Genomic DNA, 26924 nt, shown 5'->3' on the forward strand with positions numbered 1-26924 from the left:
GAGTTTGGACTCCACTAATCCACAGTCAGACAGATTGTGTACAAATGGAGGAGATTAAAGACCACTGTTACCCTCCCCAGGAGTGGTCAACCAACAAAGATCACGCCAAGAGCAAGGTGTGTAATAGTAGGCAAGGCCACAAAGGACCCCAGGGTAACTTCTAAGCAACTGAAGGCCTCTCTCACATTGGCTAATGTTAATGTTCATGAGTCCACCATCAGGAGAACACTGAACAACAATGGTGTGCATGGCAGGGTTGCAAGGAGAAAGCCACTGCTCTCCAAAAGAACATTGCTGCTCATCTGCAGTTTGCTAAAGATCATGTGGACAAGCCAGAAGGCTATTAGAAAAATGTTTTGTGGATGGATGAGATCAAAATAGAAATTTTTGGTTTAAATGAGAAGCATTATATTTGGAGAAAGGAAAACCCTGCATTCCAGCATAAGAACCTTATCCCATCTGTGAAACATGGTGGTGGTAGTATCACGGTTTGGGCCTGTTTTGCTGCATCTGGGCCAGGACGGCTTGCCATCATTGATGGAACAATGAATTCTGAATTATACCAGCGAATTCTAAAGGAAAATGTCAGGACATCTGTCCATGAACTGAATCTCAAGAGAAGGTGAGTCATGCAGCAAGACAACGACCCTAAGCACACAAGCCGTTCGACCAAAGAATGGTTAAAGAAGAATAAAGTTAATGTTCTGGAATGGCCAAGTCAAAGTCCTGACCTTAATCCAATCGAAATGTTGTGGAAGGACCTGAAGCGAGCAGTTCATGTGAGGAAACCCACCAACATCCCAGAGTTGAAGCTGTTCTGTATGGAGGAACGGGCTAAAATTCCTCCAAGCCGGTGTGCAGGACTGATCAACAGTTACCGGGAACGTTGAGTTGCAGTTATTGCTGCAGAAGGGGGTCACACCAGATACTGAAAGCAAAGGTTCACATACTTTTGCCACTCACAGATATGTAATATTGGATCATTTTCCTCAATAAATAAATGACCAAGTATAATATTTTTGTCTCATTTGTTTAACTGGGTTCTCTTTATCTACTTTTAGGACTTGTGTGAAAATCTGATGATGTTTTAGATCATATTTATGCAGAAATATAGAAAATTCTAAAGGGTTCACAAACTTTCAAGCACCACTGTAAATGGAACGCAGTATTATACTGAAGCATGTTTCATTGATGCATGTGTTCACTTGACACACCAAAGGATTTGATTTAACGTAGATCATCAGGTTTTACACAAACCTGTTGAGTCTGTGTCAGCTCGAGTCCACACTATCAGTAAAAAGGGCACAAACCAAATCCTAACAACCTCTGAAATTCATGTAAATATATTTAAGATTCTACTTTTCACTCAAGTTGTTGCTAATATCATTTGTAATGACAGACTTTGTGTTAAATTGTAAAAGACTGCCAAACAGAAGTTGTTTCACTCATAGTCTCAGACCTCTGGACCCCACCTTTATGTACAAAAAATGTGCTTTGGAGAGATTCGTATTTAATTTCACAGGTGAAGACTTATCCATCTTATACTTGACCAATTTGTGTGTAATGAAATGCTTTCTAGAATGCATAGAATCCCTCTGAAGCAGCAAGTTAGACTGGGGTTATCCATACTAAAGGTTAATCAGGCCGATTTTGGGTGCAATTTATCCCTTGCAATAATCACAGGAGGGTTCCTGATTCGGGCTGTTCGGAAGCGATTATCTGCCCAAATAATACTGTAGTGTGAGCAGTTTACAGACAATCTTAAGGTCACCGACTGGATCAGAGTCTCCTTGTGTAGTGTGAAAGAAACCGTGATGGCATATTGAGTAGACAGCAAGCTGACATCATGTTTAACGGCATCTCCGGGGCAGTGGAAGGCTGGAGAATGTATAAAAATAACTATATTTATGATCATGGGTTTCACTCTCTCCTCCACCGGTGTACTGTACATAATAGTGTGAGCTTGCACTAGGTCACACTGCAAAAATATATAAGGGCGGGTGTACAAAGAGCGTTTTTTTTCCTCCCCTGGGTACCAGCATCTCAGTTGGTCCCAGTGCGGAGATTGCTTGCTGCAGTCGTATTTTTCTCAGAGCATGCCGTTGTTGTTTTTTTGGCCACTCCGAACATTTCAAACTCAGAACTTTTCAGAGCTTGTTTCTGTGAGATCTCAAGTCCCCGGAATCACCACTCGGAAATCATTCAGTCTAATCGCCAAGTGTGCGGTACTGTGTCTCAGTTGAATCATCTGGTGTGTGTGCTGTCGCGATTAAAACATTAAAAATTGGTTAAATCCGTCGTTTTGTCTGTGGTCTGGTCTAAACACATTTTTAAAATCAGTTAAGAATTGAAAATCCTTGAGTGTGTACCAGGCTTTAGAATCAAAAACATGGGTCAATTGTGAAGTTATGCAGTTGTACATCTTCTTCCATGTTGTTCCTGCATTTTTCATGGATGCTTAAAGGAAAAAAAAATACCTTAAGCTTCAAGCTTAAAAAAAAAGAAAACAAACATACAGTACACATGCTCACATTCATTGACTGTGAAATAAAGCAGCACAGAAATATTGCCTTTACTGTATCGTCCTGCTCTCAGCTGTAAAGACTAATATCGGTAATCAAGGAGGTACATTGCAGCAATATTGCCTTGTGTAGAGAAATTCCTCCTGTACTCATGAAAAAATAATCAGCCGTATGAAAGAACATTCTTGTGTATGTATTTTCCTTCAAACATACTGTATGTTTTAAATAACTTCTCGAAACGACTCTTACAATTTTGCACAAGTATAGCCACACAAAACACAACAAAAACTAATGCCGCTTTTCCACTACAAACGCGGCTGAGTTGGGCTGAGCCGTGCCGTGCTGAGTCGAGCCGAGCGGGGCTGTTGGAGTTGCATTTCGACTACAACCGCGCTGAACCGTGCTGGCTGGAAGTGGGTGGACACATTGGGTGGAGTTAGCGAAAGTGGGTGGACGTCACGTGATGTCGTTAAGCAGCGCAAACAGTGACATCAGTGAGCTTTTAAGCGGTAGTCTCACGACCCGGATAGTAAACAATAAACATGGAGGACATGGAGTCGTTAGTGTTACTGGTCTTGGTGCTGTGGCTTGTTGTCACCGACAACGCGGACAGATACTGGCAAGAGCGTATAGATGAGGCGAGGCACATAAGGCTTCATAATTCTCGTAATTCGTAATTATTCTCCTTCCGGGTTTGCGGTGTTTACAGATCCCAGCGCGCTCGCGGGGCGTGTGTGGGCATGTGAGGACACTCCTCCTCACCAATCAGTGCACAGGGGAGTGTCCGCTCACGCCCCCAGCCTCACTCGGCACGGCTTGGCTCGCTTCAGCCCCACTCCAAAACGGTGCAAGTTTTAGGGGCTAAGCAGGGCTGAAACGAGCTGAGTCGTGCTGGTTTTTGGTAGTCGAAACGCGAGCCGTGTCGGGCTGAAGTGAGCTGAAAAAGGGTAGTGGAAAAGGGCCATAAGATGCTACAGTGGTGCTTGAAAGTTTGTGAACCCTTTAGAATTTTCTATATTTCTGCATAAATATGACCGAAAACATCATCAGATTTTCACACAAGTCCTAAAAGTAGATAAAGAGAACCCAGTTAAACAAATGAGACAAAAATATTATACTTGGTCATTTATTTATTGAGGAAAATGATCCAAAATTACATATCTGTGAGTGGCAAAAGTATGTGAACCTCTAGGATTAGCAGTTAATTTGAAGGTGAAATTAGAGTCAGGTGTTTTCAATCAATGGGATGACAATCAGGTGTGAGTGGGCACCCTGTTTTATTTAAAGAACAGGGATCTATCAAAGTCTGATCTTCACAACACATGTTTGTGGAACTGTATCATGGCACGAACAAAGGAGATTTCTGAGGACCTCAGAAAAAGCGTTGTTGATGCTCATCAGGCTGGAAAAGGTTACAAAACCATCTCTAAAGAGTTTGGACTCCACCAATCCACAGTCAGACAGATTGTGTACAAATGGAGGAAATTCAAGACCATTGTTACCCTCCCCAGGAGTGGTCAACCAACAAAGATCACGCCAAGAGCAAGGCGTGTAATAATCGGCGAGGTCACAAAGGACCCCAGGGTAACTTCTAAGCAACTGAAGGCCTCTCTCACATTGGCTAATGTTAATGTTCATGAGTCCACCATTGGGAGAACACTGAACAACAATGGTGTGCATGGCAGGGTTGCAAAGAGAAAGCCACTGCTGCTCATCTGCAGTTTGCTAAAGATCACGTGGACAAGCCAGAAGGCTATTGGAAAAATGTTTTGTGGACAGATGAGACCAAAATAGAACTTTTTGGTTTAAATGACAAGCATTATGTTTGGAGAGAGGAAAACACTGCATTCCAGCATAAGAACCTTATCCCATCTGTGAAACATGGTGGTGGTAGTATCATGGTTTGGGCCTGTTTTGCTGCATCTGGGCCAGGACGGCTTGCCATCATTGATGGAACAATGAATTCTGAATTATACCAGTAAATTCTAAAGGAAAATGTCAGGACATCTGTCCATGAACTGAATCTCAAGAGAAGGTGGGTCATGCGGCAAGACAATGACCCTAAGCACACAAGTCGTTCTACCAAAGAATGGTTAAAGAAGAATAAAGTTAATGTTCTGGAATGGCCAAGTCAAAGTCCTGACCTTAATCCAATCAAAATGTTGTGGAAGGACCTGAAGCGAGCAGTTCATGTGAGGAAACCCACCAACATCCCAGAGTTGAAGCTGTTCTGTACGGAGGAATGGGCTAAAATTCCTCCAAGCCGGTGTGCAGGACTGATCAACAGTTACTGGAAACATTTATTTGCAGTTATTGCTGCACAAGGGGGTCACACCAGATACTGAAAGCAAAGGTTCACATACTTTTGCCACTTGGATAATTTTCCTCAATAAATAAATGACCAAGTATAATAGTTTTGTCTCATTTGTTTAACTGGGTTCTCGTTATCTACTTTTAGGACTTGTGTGAAAATCTGATGATGTTTTAGGTCATATTTATGCAGAAATATAGAAAATTCGAAAGGGTTCACAAACTTTCAAGCACCACTGTATTTTAACATTGCTGGTAATAATGCAAGAAGGCGGCCCTGAGAAGAAATAACCGACATGAGTCTTGGCCAGAGCAATAAACCTGTTAACAGAGATACACTGGACTGACACCATTTATTCCAGACCGAGTACAAGCACACATTTTTGGTACTTACCGATAAAGACAGTGATACTGACACTCAGTGCTGGCTGGTGGTCATATTAGATGGGATAAAAGCTAGAGATAACGCCCATTAAATTCCAAGGATTGACCAATACATCGTACCCCAAAGTCTTATTCTCACGAATGATGATTTAGAGATTTCTAAGCTCGTAGTTCAACCTTATAATGCTCTACTGGGTTCATGCTGCATTTCCCCTGAATAGTGAACACAGTAAACAGGAAAGCTGTAGCCTTTTCCATCGAACCTAAAAACACTAAATGTATGTTATGTTGTGAGACAATGTGTGCTCAGTCCATCGACTTGTAGTTTCTCCTCCAAACACGCTTTTGTAAAAAAAAAATGATGAAAGAGTAAATAATTCACTCTATTCATGTTCATTAAACCTGTTACTGAGTCTGTAAGATGCCGACGTACTGAAATGGCTGAACGATATTAGCTCATTGGAGATTGAAACCAGGGCCATGTCACTCTGTGTAGTCATGTGACATGCCTGTCAGTGATTGGCTGTGTGAATCGACAATGCTGAGCTTATTACAGTTAGCACACATCCTCGCTTCATACCACTTTTTTTTTTTTTAATGAATGCTGGTGGTAGTGTTGCATTCAGTTTTATAAGTATCCAAATTCATATTCTTAAAAGTGCTGGGTCACCTCAAATAAGATGATATGGAGACCAAAAATGAAATCTTATATTGTTTTTTTAATCTTTGCAAGACCCATTTAGCCACCCCTGCTGACACTGAAATTAGTGTTAATCAGTCAGGGATATGAAATAACCTTTTACTCAGCTTTGTTTTTCCAAGAAGGTTCTGCGAGGAGCCAATATTTTCCACCCTGCTGTTGCAGGACAGTGGGATTGAATGGATGCACAGTAGGACGTTGTGTGAACCTGCAAACATTTCACTCATTTTAGAGTGAAATGTTTTAGATGAAGGTTAGGGTTAGGTTAAAGCAACTGTATCCCTTCCTGAACAGTTATAGGCATGACGCATGCAACCAGCACAATGGGTTAATGACTACATGGCGCAGTCACGCTAATTTGCAGGTTCACACAGTGTCCTACTGCGCATCCATTCAATCCCACTGTCCCGCAAATTAGCATGATTGTGCCATGTACTGTAGTCATTAACCCATTGTGCTGGTTGCATGTGTCCTGCATATAACTGTTCAGGAATACCATTGCTTCAACCTAACCCTAACCCTCATCTAACCCTAAAATGAGTGAAATGTTAATTAGCCTAACAGTCACTGAGATTTAAAAAAAAAAAATCAGTGCATGAGCATGAGCAGGGTGGTGTCGCCTCACAGCAAGAAGGTCCGGGTTCGAGCCGGCGAGGGCCTTTCTGTGCGGAGTTTGCATGTTCTCCCCATGTCCGCGTGGGTTTCGTCCGGGTGCTCCGGTTTCCCCCACAGTCCAAAGACATGCAGGTTAGGTTAACTGGTGACTCTAAATTGACCGTAGGTGTGAATGTGAGTGTGAATGGTTGTCTGTGTCTATTGGGGCTTTTCCATTACCAACGTGGCTGAGTTGGGCTGAGCCGTGCCATGCTGAGTTGGGCTGAGTCGAGCTGAGTGGGGCTGTTGGAGTTGCATTTCGACTACAACCGCACTGAACCGTGCTGGCTGGAAGTGGGTGGACACATTGGGTGGAGTTAGCGAAAGTGGGTGGACGTCACGTGATGTCGTTAGGCGGTGCAAACAGTGACATCAGTGACCTTTTAAGCGGTAGTCTCACGACCCGGATAGTAAACAATAAACATGGAGGACATGGAGTTGTTAGTGTTGCTGGTCTTGGTGCTGTGGCTTGTTGTCACCGACAACGCCAACAGATACTGGCAAGAGCGTATAGATGAGGCGAGGCGCATAAGGCTTCGTAATTCTTCTTCTTCCAGGTTTACGGTGTTTACAGATCCCGGCGTGCTCGCGGGGCGTGTGTGGGCATGTGAGGACACTCCTCCTCACCAATCAGTGCACAGGGGAGTGTCTCCTCACGCCCCTAGCCCCACTCGGCTCGGTTGGGCTCACTTCAGCCCCACTCCAAAACCGTGCGAGTTTTGGGTGCTGAGTAAGGCTGAAGTGAGCTCAGTCGTGCTGCTCTGAGGTAGTCGAAATGCGAGCCGTGTTGGGCTGAAGTGAGCTGAAGCGAGCTGAAAAAGGGTAGTGGAAAAGGCCCATATGTGTCAGCCCTGTGATGACCTGGAGACTTGTCCAGGGTGTACCCTGCCTCTCGCCTGTAGTCAGCTGGGATAGGCTCCAGCTTACCTGTGACCCTGTAGAAGGATAAAGCGGCTAGAGATAATGAGATGAGATGAGTGCATGAGCTCTATGCCACTGGTCTGAAACTGCTGTTGTAAAACTGTGGCTCTGCAGACACGTTTGTTTGTTTTCTGGTTTAAACAGTGAACATATTATCAGGCTCACTCTTTATAACATTAGCTCACTCTTTATAACATTAGCTATTTAAACGCTAATGGGGAAGCCATAACCTAATGGTTAGCTTTGGGACCAAAAGGTCGCCGGTTTGATTCCCTGGACCAGCAGGAATGACTGATGTGCCCTTGAGCAAGGCACCTAACCCCCAACTGCTCCCCAGGCTGCTCTGGGTATGCCGTATGTCGCTCTGGATAAGAGCGCCTGATAAATGCCTGTAATGTAATGCAAAAGCTAGTTTAACTGAGTTGCATCAGCTAGCTACATTAGATACCATGAATGGAGTAGGGTTGCAGTGGAGAAGAGCGAGTTTTGTCAGAAGATCAGAATCAGAGGCTAGTTTGACATGGAGACAAATATTCCAACTATAATCAATTTAAAAGCCCAAACGGAATAAAAATGCTTCATATAAACACTATAATCAGAATAAAAATCCCCAAACTGACTGAAATTTCAATTGGTTCCAAAAGGGTAGTTTAAACCTTTTCATAAACTGATCAAAAGAAAATATTAGCGATCTAAACACTCCAGCAGATTGCCTTTGCGCCTGTAACCTTCTGCGCATGTTCAGTACGTCATTGCACGCTTTGGTGCCTTGTGGTAACAGAGTGTACAACGTCATACGCTGCTTCCGGACGTATTGGGCATTTGTGCCAAGATCTCTCTCGTCTGTTGATGCAAGACGTTACAATGTTTGCGCTGACTTATGTCCAGTTAAAAAAAAAAAAAAGACAGGTGTGCCAATTTGGAAGAGGCAGCAAAGGTATGCCTTTGTACAGGATGTCATGGGGGAAGCCTATTGAGGTATTTCACCCACGTGACCAAGTCATGTGATGCTGCCATTTTGGACGGCACGGCTCGAATCTGTTTGAATGCGAGGAAGGCGACAAACGAAAAACATAAAAGAAAAAGGAGCGAGATGCAGAAAACACCTTCACTATCCAGCGACGTAGGGCATTTACAGGGCGAGCAGAGGGAGAGGTATTTGCAAAAATTGAGGTTAGCAGGCTTAGAGAATGACGTTTACCTGCTTCCACCAGGATTGTTCACTGATGTACGGAAGTACACGAAGCCCTCGTCTTTACCTGACTTCGGCCCACATGATCTGTATACCTATGTCGTTTAAAACCCATCGCCATACACAGGTATTGATCTGAAAGCGTATAAGAGTTTGGATACCTCCAAATATTTTGTGTCAGGCTGGGTAACATGCCTACATCAGCGGGTCGTCCCTGGAGCCGGTGGTCGCCATCTTATTACAGCTAAGGTTTGTTCACATTTTCATTTACTTTCGGTCCTCAGGATAAACAAAATGTTATTAAATGTCATTGAAATAACTTCTTAGTCTGTTGAGACATGGCCCGTTATAAATTTGCTGTTACCAGGCAATGACCAAGAACTATATTATTAGGGTCGGTGTAGTTGTAGTAGTGTATTAGCAACTAGCTGTTAGCACTAGCTAATGTCAACAACATCATAGCTGGTATGTTACTGTAGCAATGTTTACGTTCAGTCATTTGGATGACTGTTAAAACCTTTCAGTCTCAAGTTTTTCCTTTACTGGATTTACTAGTTTACTGAGCTAGCACGCTCGGGCAAGCTGGGAGCTAGCGCGCGCTAGCCGGCCGGCGGCGGCTTGCCCGAGCGCGCTAGCCGGCGGCTTGCCCAAGCACGCTAACCGGCGGCTTGCCCGAGCGCGCTAGCCGGCCGCCGGCGGCTTGCCCGAGCGCGCTAGCCGGCCGCCGGCGGCTTGCCCGAGCGCGCTAGCTCAGTAAACTAGTAAATCCAGTAAAGGAAAAACTTGAGACTGAAAGGTTTTAACAGTCATCCAAATGACTGAACGTAAACATTGCTACAGTAACATACCAGCTACTGTTGTTGACATTAGCTAGCTTGATGTTCAAAATGGCGGACACCGGGGCGTCACGTGACCCTGTGACATCAGGTGAAATACCTCAATAGGTTAGAGAAGCAGCTTTTGGACTAAAAGGTCACCGGTTTGATTCCCTGGACCAACAGGAAGGACTGATGTGCCCTTGAGCAAGGCACCTAACCCCCAACTGCTCCCCAGGCTGCTCCAGGTATGTTGTACGTCGCTCTGGATAAATGCCTGTAATGTAATGTAACGTAATGTCATTTTGAAACACATTATCCTGTGCTTACCTTCTCCTGTTCAGCACTTCTACAAGTAGAAAGCTCCTTTCAAATTGTTGCTTAAATAAAATAGGTAAACGAAACAGGATAAGATCGGCTATCTTTACAGAGAAGAGTAAAAAAAGCTACGCAGGATTGAGCACATATCAGAAATTTTACTCTGATTGCATTCTTGGGATATATAACCACAGACACATATTTGCTCACTTTCATGTAAATGGCACATTTGGAATTGTTGATCGGAAAAGAATCCGCTTTATTGCCCAAGAATGATGGCGCAAGGATGCATAGCAAGGAGAGTTCTGCCAGTTTAAAGTGAGTTAAAAGTATTTCTGTGCAGCTAGACATGAGTATGTTTCATTTATTCATTGATTGCGTCAGAATCCCTTACTGTCAATATCCAACAGTGGTAGATTCTCAGTCATAACATGCTGGGAAAGGCCTGTTATTTTTAGTTTGATTTATTAAGCTGTATATCTTTGTTGCGGGCATGTCTCAGTGTTCACAGAACTGAAATGGTTTCATGTGGAACATGTTCTGCTTCACTGCTCCATACTCATGATTATCTTTGTGTAATTCATGGCACCTTCCGTACATTCTGAAGGCCCATGCTTGCTAATGCTGCTGCTCTGTGTTCTCAGGTCAGTCATCCTCATAATCTGAAAGAAATATTCACTTTTACAGCGTTAAAGATGTTTTATCAGGTTACTTCTGCTGTAGGACGATGCTGTAGATCCTCCGCTTGATATTTATTTATTTATTTATTTATTTATTTAACAGTTATTCCACAAAATCGAGTCGTGCACGAGCCGATAGTCAATGAGGCACGTAGCACTGAGTTGGCTATAAACCATGTACGACAAGACTGAGTGGAATAACTGTTTTATTCTATCCACATTCACTGGATTTTGAGAAATAGAGCATTTTATTGTTTTTTTTTTATTGGCAAATTCGATCAATAAAAACTTTATACGATACGCCGGACAAAATTATATATATATATATATATATACACACACACACACAGTGCTCAGCATAAATGAGTGCACCCCCTTTGAAAAGTAACATTTTAAACAATATCTCAATGAAAACAAACAACTTCCAAAATGTTGACAAGACAAAGTTTAATATAACATCTGTTTAACTTATAACGTAAAAGTAAGGTTAATAATATAAACTTAGATTACACATTTTTTCAGTTTTACTCAAATTAGGGTGGTGCAAAAATGAGTACATGCCACAACAAAAAACTACTACATCTAGTACTTTGTATGGCCTCCATGATTTTTAATGACAGCACCAAGTCTTCTAGGCATGGAATGAACAAGTTGGCGACTGTGGCAGCGGGGGCGTGGTCTAGCATCGGTCTGTGACAGGAGGGCGGAGTCGGGGAAGTTAAGTGGCAGAATCACTACACCTGTCGTTAATTGATGTGTTTGTGTGTCTTCCCAGTGACCGCGCCCTTCTTAAGGCGAGAGAGTGAGAGCAGAGGGACTCTCTCCACAACCAGACGGCTGATGTGTGTGCGTTTGCAACTGAAAAGTGCAAATAAAAGAGAGTTTTGTTAAAACAGTTCTGTCCTGCCGTCCTTCTGTGCTCCACCCACCTACATGGACTGCTACAGCGACATTTTGCAACATCAATCTTTTTCCATTCTTCAACAATGACCTCTTTTAGTGACTGGATGCTGGATGGAGAGTGATGCTCAACTTGTCTCTTCAGAATTCCCCAAAGAAAATAATTTCTTTACACCATAAAGGTGAAGGCTACAAGAAGATCAGCAAAGCTTTACTTATCAGTCAGAATACTGTAGCAAAAGTGGTACAAAAACGTAAGAAAGATGGAACTGCGACCATCTCACAGAGACGTCCAGGTCGTCCACGGAAGTTAACACCTCGACAGGAGCGTCTTCTGATGAGAAGGGTTGAAGAAAATCGGCATGCAGGTTCACTGCAGTTATCTAAAGAAGTAGAAAGCCAAACTGGGGTGACTATTTCCCGTGACACAATACGGCGTACACTGCAGAGGAATGGCATGCATGGATGCCGTCCACGAAAGAAGCCTCTCCTAAAGCCCAGGCACAAAAAAGCCCGCCTAGAGTTTGCCAGGGCCCATGCTGACAAAGATGAAGACTACTGGGACTCTATACTCTGGAGTGATGAGACCAAGATAAATGTTTTTGGAACTGATGGCTTCAAAACTGTATGGCGTCGCAAAGGTGAGGAATACAAAGAAAAATGCATGGTGCCTACAGTGAAACATGGTGGTGGCAGTGTCCTTATGTGGGGCTGCATGAGTGCTGCTGGTGTCGGGGAGCTGCATTTCATTGATGGCATCATGAATTCACAGATGTATTGCTCTATACTGAAAGAGAAGATGCTACCATCACTCCGTGCCCTTGGTCGTTGTGCACTTTTCCAACATGACTAAACACACATCTAAGGCCACTGTTGGATTTCTGAAGAAGAACAGGGTGAAAGTGATTCAGTGGCCAAGTATGTCTCCTGATCTGAACCCAATCGAACACCTATGGGGAATTCTGAAGAGACAAGTTGAGCATCACTCTCCATCCAGCATCCAGTCACTAAAAGAGGTCATTGTTGAAGAATGGAAAAAGACTGATGTTGCAAAATGTCACCAACTTGTTCATTCCATGCCTAGAAGACTTGGTGCTGTCATTAAAAATCATGGAGGCCATACAAAGTACTAGATGTAGTAGTTTTTGTTGTGGGGTGTACTCATTTTTGCACCACCCTAATTTGAGTAAAACTAAAAAAAATGTGTAATCTAAGGTATAAATTGTTTGTGTTCATTGAGATATTATTTAAAATGTTACTTTTCAAAGGGGGTGTACTCATTTATGCTGACCACTATATAAATTTTTCAGAACAGTTTGCAGTCTGATTTTCGTGGCTTGCTAGTATAACTTGTGAAATACAAACAGACAGCTGTCATTTTGTGTCATCTATTCATTAGTGTGACAGTGTAGACTAGGCCGGTACAGGATGTTGGTAGTGGAGCATTTTGAATAATTTTTGTGGTATCAGACCAATACCTGACACCAGTACTGGTGTCAATACATCCCTTTTTTAATGTATGCATTTATGCATGTCTGCAATAATATTAGCATCATGTCCAAAGTAAATAAGCCCAAGGGGATTTTTTCCTGCTTGGCATTTTGGTTGTGGCTTCAGCAGACAAGTATGAATCTGTATCTCTATGTCAAAATTGACAACTTAATCAAAGTGTCACACACTTCGTAAGGAGAGTTAGAGATTCTGTTTCTGTCTTCTTTCACAAGTAAAATGGCAAATCATGCCAACAATGTGAAATAAGACGTTTACAAAAAATCATTACTACTTTCTATCTCAAATCTCCAATATTCTACTTTGTAGCGTTCAATATTACCGATGTCACCTGCTCAAAATGTTCATCTTATCAGTAAACTCCTGAAACATTTTGAAAAATAATTTTCACAAGGTCATGTAGATTTAAAACCCCCCACAAATGCACAGATACCTGGTAAAAGCCAGAAACTGAATGAGGAGTGTGTTGGCCTGGTATGGGTCTGCCTCTTCTCTGTAGGGATCAAAGTTCACAGGCTCATCCGGGTCAAGAAGCTCGGCCACTTGGTTGAGGTCATCACGGATTTCAGGGAAGCGGGAGGAGAAGAGATGAGCGAGAAATCCTCGAGAACTCGTCCTGCTGGAGCTGAGGGGGGACGGAGAGCGACTGTGATCACTTTTATACATGTAGCAATTTTTGTTTTCGTTGGACTTGTTCTCTATTTCATACAAAAGAAGTTGTCGGAAAGGGTACAAGCTCGAACATGTTCTATATGGTTATTGTAACTGCATATACAGTCTCCTCTATAAATACTGGAGCGGCAAAGCCAGTTATTTTGGTTTTGCTATACATCGAGTACACTTGGTTTTGAGATCAAAAGATGAATATCTTCAGCCAGGGGCGCCGCTAGGGGGGGGAAGTTAGGACGATTCTAAGGGCCTGGCACTGACAGGGGGGCCTGTGAGGGATATTAATATTATTTTAATAGTATTGCCTTGTGTAAGTTTTTGAAATACAATATTTCATTTCATCTGTTAAAATATGCAAATTATACATGGTTATGATTTGCTATAACATTTTTATTGAATTATTTATGATATTGTCATTCACCCCTCCACCCTTTTTACTAATGGTACAGTCTGATTCTGGGCGCGGGACACGTGAAATGTGTAGCTCCGTGTATGCACAGCGCCGCTATTAGCGCAGCTTAAAGCAGCTGTCAGTTTTTCTATGTGCGCAACAGAGGTGTGCATTCTAGAAGCTGCTAAGCAGGAGCAGGTGATGAATTATGAAGTCCGGATATCACGCTGTGTGTGAAAAAAAATCACCTTTTTTCATAGGTATCTTTATTGTATAATTAAGTCTAGATGTTTTGCCATTGTTCATGTGTGGATTTGTTGATATTGTTAAGTATTTAACTTTAATATTTTGCACATTAGCTGTGGTCAGAGATATCATTGCTATTGTTCATGTGTGGATTTATTGATACTGTTGCTAAGTATTTAACTTGAATATTTGAACATTTGCTGTGTTTTCTACAAAATGTGTGATGCCTAAAAGAAACCAAAAACACTTAGTGGATTTCTTGCAGTGCACTGTGATTGTATCAAAAAACTAGTGTAGTTATTCATCAAGGCGTACATTTGATCACATACAATAAGTCAATAAATGGAGGAAACAAAGGAATACATTTTGTAATCCTGATTATTGATGATGTTTGCTGGAGGGCTCTGGAGTATCCATAATGTGCATACAGAATGTTATAAATCCATACTGATACAGTGATGCATGCAGTTTCTCTCAACACAAACATTTGGATTGAATGAACTCCATAGGCTACTGAGTGGCCTAATAATAGTTGCTCATAAAAGAAAAAAATTATATATATATATATATATATATATATATATATATATATATATATATAATTTTTAAGGCAACAGTCTATTCAGTCTAATTCTGACAGTTCTGCATTTAAAATGTTCATATACCAAATAATTGTATCACCTAAACTTGATAGGTAGCTGATCACATGCATAGTAAAGTAGAAGTGCCAGCCAAAAACAGACTTCAAATTCAGTTGCTTGAGCTTGAAAATTTTACGGGGGGGGGCCCCTAAATTGTAATCTTTCATAGGGCCCAAGATTTCTAGCGGCGCCCCTGTCTTCAGCATATAGCAAAAAAATAAAAATAATAATAAAAAGGTTTAGCCTTGCTATTCCAATATTTTTGGGATGGACTGATTGTATGTTTAATGTTCTGCTAATCCTTGTAAAGTTCTAATGAGAAAGAAACTCAAATTCCCTGTGCATCACAGCCACTTCTTTTTACAGAATTCACATTGGTCAATAAGCATCCATAAGTGAAACAACACCAAACTGAGAATTCAAGATTCATTGCACACAAACTCACAGACGAGTTGCTAAAACATTTGCAGTATATTCTACATTCCCACACTGAAATCTGAGCACAAGTCCAAGATAACAGCTCCTCAGAAACTCCAGCACAGCAATTAAGTGAGCATGAAGAAGCCCAAAAGAGGCCTATGCGAGTAAAGAAAACAGCTCGAGGGCCAGAACATCTCTCTGCTTCTAATCCGTCTCCATTCAAATAGTGATCAGACTCCTCCTGCATGTCAGAGCTTTGATTTCCAGGAGTCAGATGAATTTGTCAGATATGTCTGAAAATTCCCCATGCAGGAAAGCAAAGCGTTTCAGAAATACAGTACTGTGCAAAAGTCTTAGGCACATGTAAAAAAATGCTGTAGAACAAAAATGGCTGAAAAAAATAATGAAATGAAATGTTTCAATCTTAAAAAAAAAATACTATAAATAGCAGTAAGCCATAATAAATGAAAGAAAGTAAATATTTGGTGTGAGACAACCCTTTGCTTTAAAAAAAAAAAAATAGTAGTCTCAGGTACAATAAGTGCAGTTTTATGCAGAAATGAGCTGTAGGTTTTACTGAGCATCTTACAGAACCAGCCGCAGTTCTTCTGGACACTTAGACTGTCACACTCGCTTCTTCATTTTGCACCAAAACCCAGCAGCCTTCATTACGTTTTCTTTGTTTTATTTGAAAAGTGGTCTCTTGTGTAATATGCTGCTCAGATACAAACTTTTTTTTTTCTTGTAACATTTAATTTTGTACTGGAAAACAAACGTTTGGACTTTAAAATGTTTTTGTACTGACTCGATAATGTAGAAGTCTCATCTCATCTCATTATCTGTAGCCGCTTTATCCTGTTCTACAGGGTCGCAGGCAAGCTGGAGCCTATCCCAGCTGACTACGGGCGAAAGGCGGGGTACATCCTGGACAAGTCGCCAGGTCATCACAGGGCTGACACATAGACACAGACAACCATTCACACTCACATTCACACCTACGGTCAATTTAGAGTCACCAGATAACCTAACCTGCATGTCTTTGGACTGTGGGGGAAACCGGAGCACCCGGAGGAAACCCACGCGGACACGGGGAGAACATGCAAACTCCGCACAGAAAGGCCCTCGCCGGCCACGGGGCTCGAACCCGGACCTTCTTGCTGTGAGGCGACAGCGCTAACCACTACACCACCGTGCTGCCTAATGTAGAAGTCATCAAATAGAAATCTATAATAAAGTTTGCATGAAAAAATAGGGGGCCTAAGACTTTTGCACAGTACTGTATATTATAAATAAATAAATAAATAAACCAGCAGGAATGGGCTGGGATTTGGTATTACCCCATCTGTCTCATCGCATGTCCTGCAATTTCAAAGCAGAACTGAACTGTGTACTCAAGATGACTGCATATGAATAGTCTCATCTCATCATCTCTAGCCACTTTATCCTGTTCTACAGGGTCGCAGGCAAGCTGGAGCCTATCCCAGCTGACTACGGGCGAAAGGCGGGGTACACCCTGGACAAGTCGCCAGGTCATCACAGGGCTGACACATAGACACAGACAACCATTCACACTCACATTCACACCTACGGTCAATTTAGAGTCACCAGTTAACCTAACCTGCATGTCTTTGGACTGTGAGGGAAACCGGAGCACCCGGAGGAAACCCATGCGGACACAGGGAGAACATGCAAACTCCGCACAGAAAGGCCCTCGCCGGCCCCGGGGCTCGAACCCAGGACCTTCTTGCTGTGAGGCGACAGCGCTAACCACTACACCACCGTGCCGCCTCATATGAATAGTCATCAGTTTTAAATAATAACATATTTTGTCAAGCAAAGTAATTGATAGCCAATGCCATCACATGACCCACAAGTCTGCAATGCCACTGGTCGGTACACCATGCTGTGGAGCTCGAGTTACATAAGGCATCATAAACAAGCAAGCAAAGCTCCAAAGGACCAGAACACAATAAACTTTCACAATCAATAGTGGCAATGGAGCATTCAGAGCGGATTTCCTGAAACAGAGCACTGAGAACAGGAATAATATGGAAAAAAAAGTGCGTTATAGAACAATCTACAAAACTGAAGGGGAGATGATTGCAATATTTTGCACTGGGTCAGATTTTGTTTGAGGTTAAATGCCAACTGAATCTTCCTCCACAAATAGCTGTAGCATTGGACCTAGGTGCTAAAGACTTGAAATGTATCAGTGAATCACTCGGGTAGATCTTCTAGTCTGTTTACATGTGCAGTTTATAATGCTTAAACGTGTTAATGGACCTGTAATAATGCTATGATTTCAAAGATAAATCAAAGTCGCTAAATTAGCGTGGAATGGATCGGATTAGTTTCCTCATTCCACGCTTTCTTTACATTTTTTTGGCCCAAAAACTAGCTCCGCCCCTAGTGCAAAACAGCAACAAATAAAAAAAATGGTGTAATGGTTAGCACTCTGGACTCTGGATCCAGCGATCAGAGTTCAAATCTTGGTGAAACCTGCATTTGTTTTTGGGGGGCACAGTGGTGTAGTGGTTAGCGCTGTCGCATCACAGCAAGAAGGTTCTGGGTTTGAGCCCAGCGGCCAGTAGGGGCCTTTCTGTGTGGAGTTTGCATGTTCTCCCCGTGTCAGCGTGGGTTTCCTCCGGGTGCTCCGGTTTCCCCTAAAGTTCAAAGACATGCAGTTAAGTTAACGTGGGGCGGCCTTGGGCTGAAGTGCCTTTGAGCAAGGTACCTAACCCCTGACTGCTCCCCAGTCGTTGTAGTGTGGCTGCCCACTGCTCTGGGTGTGTGTGCGCGTGTTCACTGCTTCAGATGGGTTAAATGCAGAGGATGAATCTCACTGTGCTTGAAGTGTGCATGTGACAAAGGTTTCTTTTTTCTTATTAAAATCCATCCATCTGTTATCCATAACCGCTTATCCTGTGCAGGGTCACAGGCAAGCTGGAGCCTATCCCAGCTGACTATGGGTGAGAGGCAGGGTACACCCTGGGTAGGTTGCCTGGTCATCGCAGGGCTGACACATAGAGACAAACAACCATTCACTCTCATTCACACCTACGGTCAATTTAGAGCCACCAATTAACTTAACCTGCATGTCTTTGGACTGTGGGGGAAAACAGAGCACCAGGAAGAAACCAATGCAGACACGGGGAGAACATGCAAACTCTGCACAGAAAGGCCCCCATCGGCCACTGGGCTCAAATCCAGAACCTTCTTGCTGTGAGGTGACAGTGCTAACCACTACACCACCGTGCCGCCCCCAAATAAAAAAATGATCAGCTCAAATTATTCCTTGGACCAATCCTCTGGAGCATGTGGGCTGTCCTGGTATCCTCTTTTCCTGTGATATCACAACCTCTCAGTAAACATTATGAAGAAAAAAAAAAAGCTTGGAAGGATGCAGAGATTGTTGGTGACTGTTGAGGGTCATACCTGGAGGATGCTCTGGACTCTTGCAGTAATGCTTTTATGGCTGAGGACTACAGTTGACTTTCTAACTTTAGGACTGCAGTTATCATGAACAGTTTTGCACTCAAGTCTCCATCAATGAAGAGTTATACCATCAACGAAACTGTCCTCATGTTAAAACTGTTAATGTTATAGTCATGCTGTCTGTTGTTGCCCAAATGAGGATGGGTTCCCTTTTGAGTCTGGTTCCTCTCGAGGTTTCTTCCTCATGTCGTCTGAGGGAGTTTTTCCTTGCCACCGTCACCACAGGCTTGCTCATTGGGGATAGATTAGGGATAAAATTAGCTCATGTTTTAAGTCGTTCAAATTCTGTAAAGCTGCTTTGCGACAATGTTTATTGTTAAAAGCGCTATACAAATAAACTTGACTTGAGAGTGTATCGCTAGTACAGCCAGTCTGCTTTGCTAACCTACCAACAAAACTACTATGAAGCCAAGCCAGGCCAAGCCAAGAAGCCTTTATTTGTCACACGTACACTCAAGCACAGACTTAAGCACTCAGTGAAATTCGTCCTTTGCATTTAACCCATCTGAAGCAGTGAACACACACAAGTGAGCAATGAGCACACACACATACCCAGAGCAGTGGACAGCTATGCTACAGCACCTGAGGAGCAGCTGTGGGTTAGATCCAAGAAGATTGGATCTAGGGCTGACTTTCAATGGATCGCAGCGATGGAGCTGCTCTGCCATTCATGACACCCCAGCTCAGCATCAGGTTGTTTACGAGTCATTTAGCACCAGATTCAACATAAACTTGTGGTGTGAGATCAGAGAACAAGGCAACAAAACTCAGTACTAAGTTGCATATAGTTTCTAAAGCTAAATAAAGTTTGTTTTACTTGTTACCTGCTAGACTTAATGGGTGGCACGGTGGTGCCACCCACTGTCACCTCACAGCAAGAAGGTCCTGGGTTCAAGCCCAATGGCCGATAGGGGCCTTTCTGTGTGGAGTTTGTATGTTCTCCCCGTGTCTGCATGGGTTTCCTCCACAGTCCAAAGAAATGCAGTTAAGTTAACATGGGGTAGCCTTGGGCTTAAGGCTTAAGGGCTGAAGTGCCCTTGAGCAAGGCACCTAACCCCCAACTGCTCCCCGGGTGCTGTACCCACTGCTCTGGGTATGTGTGTGTGCTCATTGCTCACTTGTGTGTGTTCACTGCTTCAGGTGGGTTAAATGCAGAGGAGGAATTTCGCTGTGCTTGAGTGTATGAGTGATAAATAAAGGCTTCTTGCTTCCTTGAGTAAGGTTTTGAATGCAGGATATTTACTTTTAGTGGAGACTTTTCATAGTGTGGTACTTAAGTCAAGTCAAGTTTATTTGTATAGCGCTTTTAACAATAAACATTGTCGCAAAGCAGCTTTACAGAATTTGACTGACTTAAAACATGAGCTAATTTTATCCCTAATCTATCCCCAATGAGCAAGCCTGTGGCGACGGTGGCAAGGAAAAACTCCCTCAGACGACATGAGGAAGAAACCTAGAGAGGAACCAGACTCAAAAGGGAACCCATCCTCATTTGGGCAACAACAGACAACATGACCATAACATTAACAGTCCTAACATAAAGTCAGCTTCGTTGATGCTATAAACCCCCCGCCGACGGAAACCCGAGTGCAAAACTGTTCACGACAACCGTAGTCCCAAAGTCAGCAAGTCAACTGCAGTCCCCAGCCACAAAAGCACCACTGCAAGAGTCCAGAGCGTCCTCAAAAGCACCACTGCAAGAGTCCAGAGCGTCCTCCAGATGCGACCCCCAACTGTCCACATGGGGCCGCCCTCCACAGGAGCGATGCGATGAGACTCCAACCAGACACAGGGCACCAGGATGGATCAGGCAGGTCCATCCTGGATCTGAATACTTCTGCTACTGCTCACAACTCTTGAACAGCTACTTATTGCTTGTTTTTACAGCAAATAGAGGCCAATGATTTCTAATAGCAAATGTTGCTTTGGCTCAGTTTGAAAATTGCCGTCAGTGAGGAACAGCATGCAGTCTAGATTTTAAAAAATAGTGGAACAACATCTGTTTCGTAGTCACATGCACTGGCTTTGAATAGGTTCTGCTGTTATCTTTTTCCCCCTAGTAGAGAGGAAAGAAAATCCTGCTGGTGTCAAAATTTCAAATATCCTGAATATTGTAAGCATAATAATAACAGTAGCAAGAGCATTTCACATACTTCACATTGCTAAATACTTCATTTTAGTCCAACAGTTGTGCAGCATTACACATTGGTGTACCAGTATATACAACCCCGATTCCAAAAAAGTTGGGACAAAGTACAAATTGTAAATAAAAACGGGATGCAATAATTTACAAATCTCAAAAACTGATATTGTATTCACAATAGAACATAGACAACATATCAAATGTCGAAAGTGAGACATTTTGAAATGTCATGCCAAATATTGGCTCATTTGAAATTTCATGACAGCAACACATCTCAAAAAAGTTGGGACAGGGGCAATAAGAGGCTGGAAAAGTTAAAGGTACAAAAAAGGAACAGCTGGAGGACCAAATTGCAACTCATTAGGTCAATTGGCAATAGGTCATTAACATGACTGGGTATAAAAAGAGCATCTTGGAGTGGCAGCAGCTCTCAGAAGTAAAGATGGGAAGAGGATCACCAATCCCCCTAATTCTGCACCGACAAATAGTGGAGCAATATCAGAAAGGAGTTCGACAGTGTAAAATTGCAAAGAGTTTGAACATATCATCATCTCCAGTGCATAATATCATCAAAAGATTCAGAGAATCTGGAAGAATCTCTGTGCGTAAGGGTCAAGGCCGGAAAACCATACTGGGTGCCCGTGATCTTCGGGCCCTTAGACGGCACTGCATCACATACAGACATGCTTCTGTATTGGAAATCACAAAATGGGCTCAGGAATATTTCCAGAGAACATTATCTGTGAACACAATTCACCGTGCCATCCACCGTTGCCAGTTAAAACTCTATAGTTCAAAAATGAAGCCGTATCTAAACATGATCCAGAAGCGCAGACGTCTTCTCTGGGCCAAGGCTCATTTCAAATGGACTGTGGCAAAGTGGAAAACTGTTCTGTGGTCACATGAATCAAAATTTGAAGTTCTTTATGGAAATCAGGGATGCTGTGTCATTTGGACTAAAGAGGAGAAGGACGACCCAAGTTGTTATCAGCGCTCAGTTCAGAAGCCTGCATCTCTGATGATATGGGGTTGCATTAGTGCGTGTGGCATGGGCAGCTTACACATCTGGAAAGACACCATCAATGCTGAAAGGTATATCCAGGTTCTAGAGCAACATATGCTCCCATCCAGATGATGTCTCTTTCAGGGAAGACCTTGCATTTTCCAACATGACAATGCCAAACCACATACTGCATCAAATACAGCATCATGGCTGCGTAGAAGAAGGGTCCGGGTACTGAACTGGCCAGCCTGCAGTCCAGATCTTTCACCCATAGAAAACATTTGGTGCATCATAAAACGGAAGATACGACAAAAAAAGACCTAAGACAGTTGAGCAACTAGAATCCTACATTAGACAAGAACGGGTTAACATTCCTATCCCTAAACTTGAGCAACTTGTCTCCTCAGTCCCCAGACGTTTACAGACTGTTGTAAAGAGAAAAGGGGATGTCTCACAGTGGTAAACATGGCCTTGTCCCAACTTTTTTGAGATGTGTTGTTGTCATGAAATTTAAAATCACCTAATTTTTCTCTTTAAATGATACATTTTCTCAGTTTAAACATTTGATATGTCATCTATGTTCTATTCTGAATAAAATATGGAATTTTGAAACTTCCACATCATTGCATTCCGTTTTTATTTACAATTTGTACTTTGTCCCAACTTTTTTGGAATCGGGGTTGTAGAAATTCAGTATTTTAGTACTGTCAAGAGGATCTTGGGCCATTTTCTTCTGAAGCTCTTTTCGAATTGTGTTTAGAAATGACTCTTTCATCGTCAATTAAAATCAAATCCTCCACACGAGCAAATGATAATTGCAAAAAACAAGCAAACAAACAAACGAAAAGAAAAAGGGATGATCCGGAGAGTTGGAGAAAGACTAAAACACGGCCTCTGGCTGCAGTTATGGTGTGCAATAAGCTCTATATGAGATTTATGACAGTGAAGTGAGCTCCGTATGCCAGTGCAGTTGCTGAATACAGATGAATGTGCCGTGCTTGCATACAGCACCAGTGTGAATATCATGCACAGCCTCCAGCAGTAATCTAAGTACCGTTATAGAGCAAACACACACTGTGACTTTCGGCTCAATAGCAGTGCATTAGTGGAAGAGCATGAGCAAGTTCATGCCAACAGCGTAATAAGCATGCAATGATCAATAGCATAATTTTCTGGACTTGCTGTATATAATTATTGGGTTGAAACCATCATGCCAACTCTTCCATCAGTGTTTTTTAATTTGCTATATACAAAGTGGGAAATAATACAATGTCTAGATCACTACAATTTTCTGCAAAGTTAAGCACCCCGACTACTTATTAGCATCATATTTCCTCACGCCTTGTTTTGAACATAGTGCTTCGAAAGACATTAATGTGTTTCTAGTTAGACGTGACCTTTAAAGAACTGCACGGAAAGCTACAAGACAGAGTACGATGTTAGATTTGCATGCCTGCTCAGAGATGCAGTGATGTATAGATTTCATATATAAGCCAGTGATGAAATAGATGTGCAGGAATATCTTCAGGAAGACAAACTATGTTCAACTACTTTCACAATAAAGTTCGAATAAAATCCTATTACGTTTATAAAATTCAGCACATACAGTGGTGCTTGAAAGTTTGTGAACCCTTTAGAATTTTCTGAACTGAATCTCAAGAGAAGGTGGGTCATGCAGCAAGACAACGACCCTAAGCACACAAGTCATTCGACCAAAGAATGGTTAAAGAAGAATAAAGTGAATGTTTTGGAATGGCCAAGTCAAAGTCCTGACCTTAATCAAATCGAAATGTTGTGGAAGGACCTGAAGCGAGCAGTTCATGTGAGGAAACCCACCAACATCCCAGAGTTGAAGCTGTTCTGTACAGAGGAATGGGCTGAAATTCCTCCAAGCCGGTGTGCAGGACTGATCAACAGTTACCGCAAACGTTTAGTTGCAGTTATTGCTGCACAAGGGGGTCACACCAGATACTGAAAGCAAAGGTTCACATACTTTTGCCACTTGGATCATTTTCCTCAATAAATAAATAAATGACCAAGTATAATATTTTTGTGTCATTTGTTTAACTGGGTTCTCTTTATCTACTTTTAGGATGTGTGAAAATCTGATGTTGTTTTAGGTCATATTTATGCAGAAATAGAGAAAATTCTAAAGGGTTCATAAACTTTCAAGCACCACTATATCTCTGTAGGATGAAAGTTATTGTCCTGAGTAATGTGAACCATGTTGAGATTTCATGTATTGTGAAGTACAGGGATATCAGAGTCTGTATAGAGCAAAAAAAAAAGTTTCACAAAAACATACAAGTCTGGAATATACGAAGACAATGCTGAAAACATACCGGAACGTCAAGGACGTAGTAGCTCATCTGTCCTGCCATCAAAACAACCACGACGACCCAAACATCAAACAGAACTGAAATGTGACAATGTGAGAGAGGACCAACCTCCATGACAAATAGTTTACAACAGGAAAATCAACAAAGGACTAAATTTTGTTCCCCGAGGGAAAATCGACCCAAAACATCGATCAGAACTGAATTCGCTTGATAACTGAGAGAGGAGATACAATTCTAGTCTGAAGAAAATTACTAATTTGTTTGCAAAAAATTTGCCAATACAACGACCAAGTTTTGTGCAGAAAGTCTCGTTCTTTCAAATAAAACAATCAGAACAGAAATCCATTGAGAACTGAGGGAGGAGGCACGATTTAACTGAAAATAAACAAAGTTGTAAACAAATTGCTTACAGCAAGAAAATCAACAAACAAATGACCAGGTTTTGTTCCCTGAGAAAAGATCTACCCAAAACATCAACCAGAACTGAAATTGGGTGAGAACTGCGAGAAGAGATACAATTCTAATGAGAAGTTTGAAAACTCGTTAAGGTGACCTAATTAGCAGCTCGTTAGCAAAAAATTTGACAATACAACGACCAAGTTTTGTGCAGAAGGTCTAGTTCTTTCAAATAAAACAATCAGAACTGAAATCCACTGAGAATAGATGGAGGAGACACGATTTAACTGAAAATAAACAAAGGTGTAAACAAAACGACCTAGTTTTGTTCCTCAAGAGAAGATTTACCCAAACTATCGACCAGAACTGGAATCGGATGAGAAATGAGAGAGGAGATACAATTCTAGTGAAAGGCCTGAAAAATTAAGAAGAAGAAGAACTTTATTCATCACACGCTTGTGAAATTCCTCTCTGCATTTAACCTATCTGAAGTAGTGAACATACACTACACATGTGAGCAGTGAGCACACACACACACACACATACCCAGAGCAGTGGGCAGCCATGCTAACAGCACCCGGGGAGCAGTTGGGAGTTAGGCGCCTCGCTCAAAGGCACCTCAGCCCAAGGCCGTCCCATATTAACCATATTAGTTCATTAATTTGGCCCAATTACTAACTTGTTAGCAAAACATTTGACAAAACAACAACCAGGTTTTGTGCGGAGTGATGAGTTCTTTCAAACAAAACAATCGGAATGGAAATCCGTGGAGAACTGACGGAGGAGATACGATTCAACTGAATTGTGGACGACAGACGGACGCCATGCCATGGCCAAGGCCTTATGGCCAGATGAGCTAATAAATTGTGTGCTACAGCTCCCACTTCACAAGCAGTTCTCCAGGCAATGAACACTTGTATTTGGGTTTTGTTCTAGTCCCGTCTCCGCCCCTCTCCTGTCATTGCTTGTTAACTGATTGTGTTCACCTGTTCTATGTCTATGTCTAGCGGTAACTAGTTTGACTCTGTGCATAATCCGCCGAGGCTTGATTTCCATGTTTTCTACTTCTGCATTGCCCCTGGTTTTGACCCTTGCCTAAGTTCCTATTTTTATTTTTTTTTTAATTATAGATCATCATTTTTTTTTATTTTCTCTGCATGTATTTTGACCCCTGCTATACATTTGGAATATGATTATTGGATTCCCTTAAAAAAAAAAAAAAAACTTTACACACTTATGTCCTGTCTCTAATCGCACACTACAAACAAGCCACACTCTTTATTTAGTATTTTTCAAGATTTCTGGAAAAAAAAACCAGTAAGCTCTTAACAATGAAATGCAATTATCTTTGTATAGTAATTCGTCTGTAAAAGATGTGCCTTGAGATTTTAAAATCATTTTCCAAATATGAGGTGTTCCGGAAATTAATGTTATTGCTGTACAGCTCTCTGAAGCGTTTTTGGACTCATTGACAGTGCTGTACCTTATTTCAGGAAAAAAATAAATAAATAAATTCCCCGTACAAATAATATGAAATATATTAAACTGCACAACACTGTCAATGTATTAGAATAATTGTCTGTGTGGAATTACAGCAAAACTGATTCTGTATTATAAAATGTATTGACTGCAGAGTTTAGAAGAAGAAACAGAGAGAAGGGCAGAGAGAAACTTCAAGTGTGTGCGCGTGTGTGTGAGAGAGAGAGAGAGAGAGGTACAAACCCAGTTGTGTGTGTTCCCAGCGTGATGACAGGAGCATGGACAGGGGTGAAGGTCAGTTCGCGTAGATCACACTCTTCCTCTGGGGCATCCCTCATTCCCTCTCTCTCCATCGCACTGACTTCTAGGTGTGCTATGCCTGCAACAGGATGCACCTGACCCCCCACCACACACACACACACACATATACAGTTCAAAACAGATACATTAAAACCCTATCAGATTGTGCAGAGTAAGTAATAATATTAATGTCAGAAACTATTCTTGAAAATTGCAGAGCAACACAGATTTTGCTTCAGATGTGTATTGTTCAAGCACGGTGATTATTAAAAAGGTTTGTATCGTGCCCAGAAGTGTGTTCAGAAGTAGAGAAGCCAGCAAAAAAGTTCCAGAAGTGCAGAAGTAAACAAAAGAGCTCCAACACCTTGAGAGCACAGGGCTGAAAGCTTCTGATTTACCTCTCTGCAAACAGCAACAGCATCCTGTAGGACTGCATCACAGTGAGTGAAATTATTTATTTATAAATCATGACCAGAAGTGTGTTTCTTCAAAAACCC

At 42.1% G+C, this 26924-nt stretch overlaps 1 protein-coding gene across 1 annotated transcript in view; it reads right to left on the reverse strand.

The window, feature by feature from the left end:
- The window catches only part of nphp4 (nephronophthisis 4), a 522237-nt gene that overhangs the window by 147273 nt on the left and 348040 nt on the right, over positions 1–26924 (reverse strand). The window contains exons 14-15 of the mRNA XM_060932193.1: positions 26371–26522; positions 13339–13530 (exon numbers count right to left, since the gene is read on the reverse strand). Of these exons, the coding sequence (XP_060788176.1) occupies positions 13339–13530; positions 26371–26522 (344 nt within the window). The remainder of the gene's footprint in view (positions 1–13338; positions 13531–26370; positions 26523–26924) is intronic.

Source organism: Neoarius graeffei, chromosome 10 (genome assembly GCF_027579695.1).
Source record: "Neoarius graeffei isolate fNeoGra1 chromosome 10, fNeoGra1.pri, whole genome shotgun sequence".
Lineage (NCBI taxonomy): Eukaryota > Metazoa > Chordata > Actinopteri > Siluriformes > Ariidae > Neoarius > Neoarius graeffei.